Source organism: Papaver somniferum, chromosome 5, assembly GCF_003573695.1.
Source record: "Papaver somniferum cultivar HN1 chromosome 5, ASM357369v1, whole genome shotgun sequence".
NCBI classification, from domain to species: domain Eukaryota; kingdom Viridiplantae; phylum Streptophyta; class Magnoliopsida; order Ranunculales; family Papaveraceae; genus Papaver; species Papaver somniferum.
The window spans coordinates 117,302,729-117,313,367 of NC_039362.1; the positions used below are offsets into that span (position 1 = coordinate 117,302,729).

Below are 10,639 nucleotides of genomic sequence, written 5' to 3' on the forward strand. Positions count from 1 at the left end.
GAATTCCTAGGAAACGACTGAGGGTTCGTAAATTCTGGTTATTTTGATTGCTTTGACGTCTTCGTTTTTCAGCATGGATGATACATAGGCTAAGGCATCTGCGTGCCTGAGTTCCTTCGTGCATAAATGTCGAAACTTGATGTTTGGTATCTGAGATGCCAGTGTCTGGACTAGGGCCATGTACGCTGACAGGGTCTCATCGTAAACATTGTATTCTAACCCGATTTGTCGTATGACCAACTATGAGTCGCTTTTTAAGCGCACATCGGTTATATCCATTTCTATTATCAAATGAAGAGCATGCACGACAGCTTCATATTCAACTATGTTGTTGGTGTGCCCCTTGAATTCCAACCTGAATGCATGCACCATCCTGTCCCCCGTGGGGGTGGTGATCACGATGCCTATACGTGCACCTTCTCTATTCTTTGACCCATCAACGAAGACCTCCCATCGTCTTGGGTTTGCAGGCTCGAGAATATCGATTAGATCTCTGCCTTCGTCAGCTGCCGGTATGTCCGTTACTTCCTCGTCATTATCCAGGCGTATATCTGCTAGGAAATCCGCCAAAATTGTGACTTTTGGGAGTGTTGGACTTCATGGATAATGTTGAATTGGTCGAGATGTGTGTTCCACTTTTCTATTCTTCCTACCTTCCCCGCACTTTTAAGGACTGCCTCCAGTGGTGCTTTGCATGGAACGCGGATATAATGAGTCAAGAAGTAGGTCCTTAGATTTTGTGTGGCCCATACTAATGCCCAGACGAGCTGTTCGATCTTTGTATAATTTTTTTCTGCCGTGTTGAGAGTTTTGCTGACATAGTAGATGGGTTGCTCTATCTTCGGGTTCGTTTTAACCAATACTGCGCTGACGACATCTTCCATTGCTGCTATGTAGAGAGCCAGTACCTCATCGAGATCGGGCTTTTGCAGGATTGGGATCGTGGCTAGGTATTCCTTGATTTTTTGAAAGTCTTCTTCGCACTCAGCGGTCCATTCGAACTTGCTACCCTTCTTGAGGATGTTAAAGAAGTGTTTGCATTTGTCTGATGACCTGGCGATGAATCTACCAAGGGCTGCTAAGGATCTGTTGAGCTTCTGAACTTCTTTTAGGTTCTTTGGGGACGACATTTCTACTATAGCCTGGATCTTTGAGAGATCTACTTCGATGCCCCTCTTCGTTACCAGATACCCAAGGAATTTTCCTGAGGTGACACCAAAAGTGCATTTTTCTGGGTTTACTTTCATGTGATGCTTCTTCATTGCCTCGAAGATATCCCTAAGATCTTGATGGCGATCCTTGCGTAACTTGTTTTTGACGAGCATATCATCTACATAAACTTCTAAAGTATTCCCAATCCATGGTTTGAAGATAGCATCAACCATCCTCTGATATGTTTCCCCTGCATTTCGAAGTCCGAAAGGCATCCTTGTGTAGCAATAGAGGTCGTTCGGGGTGTAGAATGATGTATGTTGTTGATCTTCTTCTGCCAAAGCTACTTGGTTGTAGCCAGAGTACCCATCCATGAATGATAATTCCTCATACCCCTCGACTGCTTCGACTAACTGACCGATGCTTGGGAGCGGATAACTATCCTTTGGGCATGCTTTGTTGAGGTTGGTAAAGTCGATGCATATTCTAACTCCTCCGTTATTTTTTGTCACTATGACCATATTCGAGATCCACGTTGCATATTTGACTTCTTTGATGAACCCTGCTTCCAACAGTTTGTGGAGCTCTTTTTCGATTGCTTTGTGATACTCTGGTGCTACCTTCCGCACCTTTTTCCTGAAGGGTGGTGTGCCTGGCTTTATACGAAGCTCGTGTTGGATTATCTTCGGATCAATCCCTGGCATGTCTCCTAGTTTCCACGCAAAGATATATGCGTACTCCTTGAGCAGCTTGATTAGTGATGCCTCTCTGTCTTTATCCATCAAAGTTCTTATCTTGATCATCCTAGGATTCTCTTCAGTCCCTATGTTAACTTCTTTCACAGGCTCCACGGATGTAAACGTGGGCTTCGGTTCCCCAAGGAGAGGAACATTCTTTAATTGCTATTTGGTAGGCTCTTCGGCCTCTTTTGCAGCTGAGGTACTTTCCTCTGCATTTCCAATTATATTCTCCTTTGAGAGGCTTCTTCCAGAGATCTCTTTCAGATAGGCGTCAATTGCTTTTTCCTTCGTAGCCTCTTTGTTTCGAGATCTTCGGGATTGCCGCTGCACATCTTGCTCGTTGTTAAGATGGTTTTGTAATGCCTGACATTCCCGTGCGGTGACCTGATCTCCTTTTATTTACATTACTCCTTGGGGGGTTGGAAATCTGAGATACTGGTGATAGGTCGCTGCCACTCCCTTGAGCTTGTGCACCCATCTGTGGTCAATTATGGCGTTATAAGGTGAGGGGGCGTCTACTACACTGAATCGAGTGTCAACCTTCATTGGTCCTGCATCCACTTGTAAGACAATGTCCCCTAGTGGCTTTGTTGCTGCTCCATTGAACCCGTAGATAGTGTAGTACGAAGACATCAATTGCTCATCGTTGACCTCCATCCATTTGAATGTGTCGTAGAACAAAACGCTGACTGAACTTCCTCCATCGATTAGGATCTTCCTAATATTGCATCCCGCTACATGCAACGTGAGAACCAAAGGGTCATTGCGATCCTCCATATCTTCTTCGATATCTTCAGCATCAAAGACTATAGGTGCATCCATACAATGCTCGTGTTCATCTACTTCAACCCCATCGATTTTGTACAGCTCACAGTAGTCTTCGAATCGCTTCCTTAATCTCTTCCCTATTTGGGCCGTCAGCGATGGGCCTGCGGTCTCAGAGCAAGAGATGGTGTTAAGGGTTCGGTTTCCTTCAGGCAGCTGGACTTGTTTGCTTCGTTTAGCTTTATCTTCGGTGCAGACCTTCTGTACGTACTGTTTAAGATCCCCTGCGTCAACCAATTTTTGAATCATTATTTTGAGATTTTTGCACTTCTCGGTCTGGTGGCCATTGAAGAGGTGATATTCACAGTACTCTTTCGACTTCTCCGACCTTGGAGGCTGCTTTCCTTTTGACCATGGCCAATCAAGGTTTTCCCGTCCCTTGATCTCTCTTAAGATGCGAGCATAGCTGGTGTTGAGTTTTGTGTAGACCTGATCTTCGAATTTCCGATCATCACGTCTACGCTCATCTCTCCGTTCTCTCCTATCTTTGCTGAATCGTTCATCCGAACCACCTCTCTTGGACCCGCTGGATTGTTCTACCGAGTTGGTCCGTGGGGGCCTCTGGGTTTGGGATCTTGGGTTTTCTCGTTGAATCTCCTCTAGTCTGGCATGTTTTTCTATGATTATTCGAAGATCTCCCTCAGTAGCAGGGATGGTTCCGTGGATTTCGACAAATAGGGGGCTCATCCTATCTAGACCCCACTTGTAGCAGTTGATGCTAACTACCGGATCCACATTCCCTATGGCTTGACAGATCTTGTGCCACCTATCAGTGTATTCTCTGATGGTCTCCTTGTACTTGATTGCCAGCGAGAAGAGTTTATCCATTCCAGTGTTGACGACCTTGTTATACATGTAAGTTTCCAAGAATTTTTCGGCGAGTTGGTCGTAATAATCAATAGAATCTGGTGGTAAGTTGTCGAACCAAGACAACGCGGATCCCTTTAGACTGGAAGGAAAATATCTGCAAGGTATGGCGTCGTCATAATCCCACCAGGCCAAAATTCGATTATAATACCGAAGGTGGGCTGCGGGATCACTGGATCCATCGTAGCACTCGAAGGCTGGGACTGGGCATTTCTGGGGAATGAGAGCCTTTGCTAAGCGCTGAGTTAATGGGGTAGTGTTTGCTTCCTTTATAACTTGTTTCAACCTTCCGCCCCCTTGATTATCCTTTAACTGCTTGATTTCCTCCATCATCTATGCACGAAGATTCTCCATTGCCCGCTGGTGTTCCTTATGAATGATGGATCGTCCTGGTCTTGGTGTATCACTATCAAAATAGTCTGAGTCCTCTGGATTATAATCCGGGTCGGATCTTTGATTTCTTCTTGCTTCCCTTCGGTTTAGAGGCTTTGGGATGTCTATATTAGCAACCACCATTCTTCGGTCTGGGTTCAGTAGCGGTGCCATAGAGTTAGCTTCATCATGCTGATTTTCCACCTCTGCGTTGTGGGTGATCCTATCTTTGAGTTGTTGGTTCTCTTGCGCCAGCAGGGCTACTGCATCTGCGTATACCCTCTGGTTCTTCCTCAACTCTTCAAGCTCCGCCATCATCTGGGCAGAGTGATTTGATCCTTGATTTGGCGTTCCTCCTTGCATTTTTCTTTCAGTAGCTACTGTGTGATCTTCATTGAAAATTTGTATCAAAGGTTCCGGTGGGTCCATCTGCGGATTTTGGAGCTCCACTGGTAGCTGCGTGGGATGATTTGCTATCAGAGGCGGTTGACCTACTTTAAGTGGTAAATTCTGTTCATTGGTGAGCGGCATCCCATAGAGAGGTTGTTGTACTACTAACTCTGCCATCCCTTCACGTTGTTCATGCGGTCGGGTGCCAACTGTTGCTTTTGAGGATCCCACTCTGGATGCCCCGATTTTTGAGACTCCGGCTTTGGCAGCGGCGACCTTTAGTGCTTCCGCTGCAATAGCGTTGGCATCTAAAGGCATCGTTCTCTCGGCTCCGTCCTGCTTCTTATTCTCTTATTTAAGCTTTTCACCCTTCTGCTTGCTCCTAATCATGACCGGTGTAGTCTGCGGTGTTTCTTTTGATGAAACCTTCACTTTTCCCCCCTCTTTGTTTTTCTCAATTTCTGATATCTTCTGCACAAAATAGAACGTAGACAAAGAAAAAGGGGTCCATAGAGGACTTGTTAGCAGAGCTTTTTGAATGATGAAGTCCAGACGCTGACAGCAAGAAGAGATTATCCGGCTATTATTCCCCTCTTCAGAGGTATCGGATCTCTTGAATGCCCCAGGTCCATTTTACAAGCTAACCAGTAAGGGCTAAGATTCTAAAATGTGTTTAATGACTTTAAGAAATGGGTTCTACGGATAAGCCTGAGGAGGTAAATGAGAGCTGTAAATCGATCCCAATCTATATTTAAAGATAAAGTAGATCTACTCGTGGATTTCGATTTTTCATAGATAAAAACTTGAAAATACTTCCAAGCGCAGATCTACCGAGAAGCACGTAGATCTGTCCATAGATTTTGATTTTCGAAGATAAAAACTTGGAAACACTTCCAAAAACGTAGATCTACCGAGAAATACGTAGATCTGTCCATAGATTTTGATTTTCGAAGATAAAAACTTGGAAATACTTCCAAAAACGCAGATCTACCGAGAAATACATAGATCTGTCCATAGATTTTGATTTTCGAAGATAAAAACTTGAAAATACTTCCAAAAATGCAGATCTACTGAAAAAAGGTGTAGATCTATCCACAGATTTTGATTTTCGAAGATAAAAACTTGAAAATACTTCCAAAAACGCAGATCTACTGAAAAAGGTGTAGATCTATCCACAGATTGCTTGGCTTGGAAGAGACGATGAAGGCAAAAATAGAAGAAGTTTCAAGCGCCGTTATTTTGAGAGAACGGTGCTCAGAACCGAAAAGGTGCGTAAAAGCCACAGGATAAGATAAATATTTTACCGGGACAGAGTCCCTATTTCTAGCGCCAGATTGTGAACACATAAATCACGATGGTATCCACGTGTTCTCAAACAATGTTCGCATACAATCTTTATTATAGACTATGTGCGATAGATATAAAACTAGACAGATACGATGACTCATCGACTCAGAGCCTTCAGGCTCGTCCTTGTCTAGCCATGCAGTAACAATCAATGGTACTCGTACACCAATACAAACAAGGAATTGAAGAATAAATATAAAGACATAATGTAAAGTGTTGAATGTAAATGAGACAATGATTTACGTGGTTCGTCACTAAGGCCTACGTCCACGGGGTTGGAGTTTCACTATGTATTCAAAGGTTACAAAGGTAGTCGAATGACTTTTAGGTGAGCGTTGAAGCTATGGGCGCAATGAAATCACTTACTCTTACTATTTATCTCTCCTATGTTTTCTTCTATCTGCTAAGAAAATGGTCGACCCCTTTTCTCTTAGTGGAGAGGGGTATTTATAGGGTCTCTACGTAGGGTCCACTTCTGAAATCCGTTGTAATCTTATCGTCTTGTTCTTTGTGTTGATCTCGCTGGTATCTTCGTCTTCCACGATGCCCCCGCGGTCTGTGCTTGGTCACGAAGACTCACCTCTGTAACCTCCACAGGTTAGCCGACACGTACTCCATCTTAGGGTGTTTAATGCGGGTGGTTGGGTTGTCTGCACGCGTCAGACAAATGTCTACTTCCCTGTCACGTCCGTGTCAGTTGGACTAAACCTCGTCTTTGATCTTGGATCTTCCTCGATATGGGATAAAGTGGATCCTTTGGTGATTTTCAGTGCTTCGCGAGAGCTCTGTACCTCAGTGCTCCTCGATTCTCAGCCACCAGATCTGTCAGATGATGATCTTGCACCGATGAAACACGTTTATTGGCTATCCACGTGTGGCATTATATCTTGATGCTCCGAGCTATGCGTCTCCCACGTGTATCTCTCTAGACACGTGGCGAGTGATGAAATATGTACATACATGGTTGATTCATTAACAAATTCATGCTTTGGTGGTAGTTTTATCTCTTATTTATGTCTTTTAATTGCTAGTTTTATTTCTATCTTTAGATTTTTGATTTTAAGTTATGCCCTAATTTTATCTCAGGCTTATTGAATTTTACAGTAATCTTTGTTTTTTTGCTCAATCATGATTTTATAAGAACCTATTGTTCTTTAAAATTGTTATTCATCTAATCTTCTGACTGTTTGTTTCTCTCGAATTTTCTCCTTGTTTTTTCATTTTAGGCCATGAGGTAATGGAGGTGCTGCCATAGGTTTCTTGAGACTACATCATGAGATTCGATTAATCAATTGAGATATGGGACAAGATGGGTTTAGTTTGGCTTTGGGTATGGTTCTCTGTATCTTTCTTCTGTTTACATGATATCTCTCACCAGGTCCAATTTTTTCTCTATGTAAAATATGAAGTATAGTCATTCAAATGATTTGGGGGTTATTTTGAGATCCTACTCTGTATAGGGATTTGATGATATTCGAATTTTTTAAAGATTCTTTCTCTATTTCAAGATAAAAATCTGAAGTTTGTTGTATTGGAGATGTAAATCTGCTTTAATGTTGTGAAGTCATTTCTGAATGATGTTTATAATGAGACTGTTAGATAGACTAGTAGGCATAAATCTTTGCATTAACCTACCGGGGGTTTCTTGTTGGCATTTAAAGTACTGCTGCTCTACATAAAAAGTTGTGTTTACCTCTTATCTCCTCATTATGCAGATAATTTTGTATTAAGAGAGATAAATTTTTTTTAATCTGATCACTAATTCTCTTTGTATTTTGGTGGCTGCCTCAGAAAATTTCATATACTTGGCAGGTTTTTTATCCAAATTCAGTTGCTCTATGATCTTCTGTGCATTGAGAATAAGCATAATTGTTTTTTCAGATGCCTGCTATTAATGGTTAATTCCTTATGAGCGTGATGTTAAGTCATTATTGCAATCCTATCATCTTTCAATTCCAAGGATTGATTTATTGTATTGCCTCAGTTCTTGCTCTATATTTGCCCTGGTAGATCAAGTTTTATTCCTTGCACCTCTTTAGTTTCTGAGTTCTTGCTATACCTTTCTTATTCTTCCTGTTTAGTCTGCTATGGATTTTGCTGCTGATCAAGTTAAGGTGTTAAACCTAGATGAGGATGTAGAAGAGTTTCCTCATAGATTTGCTGCTTTATTGTGTGATAACTCCCGCAGCTATTACAAAACTTCAGTGAAACATCATCTTAATAGAATCTGGACCATTAACTCTCCAGATTTCAAGCTTGCAAAACCTTATATCCAGGGAATGGGTATTCAAAATTTGTTTGTTGTCATGTTTAAGAAGAGCCAAGATAGGGATATTGCTTATGCTTCTAGACCTACTTTGCTTTTTCGTCAGCTTTTTGCGATACAACCTTTAGGCAATCTGGAGTCTGTATTTGATCTGGTCTGGGAAAAAACACTAATGTCGGTGCAAATTACTATTCCTTCTGATTTGGTGAATAAAGGTAAGGCTAGGGAAGTATTGGATCAGATTGGCACTTTTGGCTCTGCTGACTCTCTAGTTGGAAACAATTATGAAGCCAGGCTTATGGTTCCTCTATTTTCTCCCTTGACAAGAAAGGTAGTGTTTAATACTAATAGTAGGACTTACTATATGACTGCATTTTATCCAAAGCTACCTTTTCGTGCTTGCAAGAAATGCTTTGTGCTCTTCCATGATGATGAAAAATGCAAGGAGATTCATACGAGAATTTATGTAAGAGCCATCCCTGCTACTTCTCCTCGTGCTACTCATGTGGCTGCCACAAATCTGGTAGCGAATCAAGATGGTGGTGTGAGATCCAAGAAGACAAGCTCTGTTAATGTTGGTACTGCTGCTGGCAATCCTCAAGTGCAATCCAAGCCGTCTGCCTTTTCAGTATGTCTTCAGCCTTCGGGGGTTTTAGGTAACAGGAAATCGGCACTCTCTTCTCATACTTTCTCCTCTGTTTTACCTTCAGCCTCTACCTTGTGCTTTAGAGAAACTTCAAATCCTGGTCGCTCTTCGCCTCGTCCTGTCTCTCTTAATTATTCGACTTTTTGTCGCCTTTTGACAATCTAGCTCATGGTGTCGGTGGATCTCCTCATGATAGAAAAGGTAAAAGACCTAGAACTTCTTTTGAACCTGACTCCATTGATGCATCCACTAGTGTATCTTCCTTTTCTTTCATTCCTACCCCTCGTTGGCCTCCTGTTTCTTCTTTGCCCCCTTTTACCCCTCCTTCAGATGTATCTTTTAATGTTGGGAGTTTAGGGGAGTCCTCTAATATGGGTTCTTCTGGAGGGAATGTTTTATGGTCTACTTCGTGCTCATCCTTCTCTCAGACTGTGGTCTCTTCATCGGGTTTTATCTTTAGTTCTGCGTCGGAAATGAATTTCTCCTCAGATTCCTTTTTGTCCCTCAGTTCAGAAAATAATTTGACGAGTGATATTGGTCTTAATGATGAGTTTAAAGACTGTGATCCTTGAACCAACCCCGCTAGCTTCGCTACCTCCTGAACCTGTTGTCTCCAATGAAGAATTTGAAAAGAAAATCGATCTCATGATGTTGGACTCGGAATCTGTGGCTGCTGAAGCCTCATATGCTCATGATCTAGTATGTTTACTATTAATATCTCGCTAATCTTCTTTTTCAAATTTATTTCTGTGTCTCTCTATCACCTGCCTTTTTCCTTTTAGAACATAATTGTCGCTGCTTTCTTGTATTGTTGATATTCATCCTTTTTCTGCTGGTTTTTATATTCGCTTAAATATGAAGATTTTATGTTGGAACATTAATGGTTGTTGCTCTGATAAGAAATGAAGAAATTTATTTAATCTAGTTAGAAAGTATAAATTAGATTGTGTTTGTTTGGTTGAAACTATGGTGGATGCTGAAACAGTTAGAAAATACACACATCATTTGCCTTTTGATGCTTGGACTTTTATTCATGTTGTTGGTAAATCGGGTGGTCTAGCTTTTGGTTACTTTGAAAAATCGAGTGTTGAAATTCTAGGTTGCTCTCTTAACATGATTCATATATTGTGTGACATTATGCTTGCTATCAAGAACTGTGTTATTTCTTTTATTTATGGATCTTTATCTCTGATTGGCATGAGAAACCAATGGAACTTCCTGAATGACATGTCTCAAAATAATAACAACCCTTGGTTATTAGTTGGTGATTTTAATTTCATACTACATAGCTCTGAAAAACAAGGAGGTAGTGCTACTTGTTCATTTCCTCCTAATTTTGTCTGAGAAAATTTATTAAGGATGAATATGAATGAAGTGTTTTCTTATGGTAATCCTTTCACTTGGTGTAATCGAAGATATAAAAACCCTGTTGATTTGATTTTTGAGAAGCTGGATAGGAGCTTTATGAATGATAAATGGGTTTCGGCTCTTCCCCATACTAGAGTCACAAATTTAGGTAGAACTTATTCTGATCACAGTCCTATAATAGTTAAGTGTTTCCATTATGAGAGGAATGTTAACATTCCTTACAAGTTCTTCCAGTGTTGCAACTTAATCCTGAATTTAAAGAAGTACTTCATAATTCTTGGTCTCAAAGGGTGAATGGCTCACCAACTTTTGTTGTGGTTAATAAGCTCAGTCATGTGAAGAATGATTTAGTGAAGTGGAACATTAATTCCTTTGGGCACATAAAAACAACAATAGAAAGGTTAAATTATGAGTTAGAAAAACTTCAAGCTTTGCCTTACTCTCCTCAGATTGGTGGTTATATTTTGAACTACTCCAACCAACTAGATTACTGGTATGAAATTGAACATAGTTTCTATAAACAAAAATCTAGAATAAATTACTTCACTCAATATGATAGGAATACTAATTTCTTTCACAATACTGTAAACTAAGGAATATGTATAACACCATCCATACTATTAGAGATGATCAAGGAAATTGGTTAGAAAATAGAAAACAAGTAGC

The 10,639-nt window shown here is 41.0% G+C and overlaps 1 protein-coding gene across 1 annotated transcript; it reads right to left on the minus strand.

Moving 5' to 3' along the window:
* Positions 1 to 2,291: 2,291 nt before the first annotated feature.
* Positions 2,292 to 3,914, minus strand: LOC113279501. The gene has a single exon (XM_026528196.1). The coding sequence runs from the start codon at positions 3,912 to 3,914 to the stop codon at positions 2,292 to 2,294; it is 1,623 nt and encodes a 540-aa protein (XP_026383981.1).
* Positions 3,915 to 10,639: the final 6,725 nt, after the last annotated feature.

Excerpts from the sequence above, each read along its gene's own strand:
- LOC113279501 (XM_026528196.1), bottom strand. The coding sequence starts at position 3,914 with ATGGAGGAAATCAAGCAGTTAAAGGATAATCAAGGGGGCGGAAGGTTG.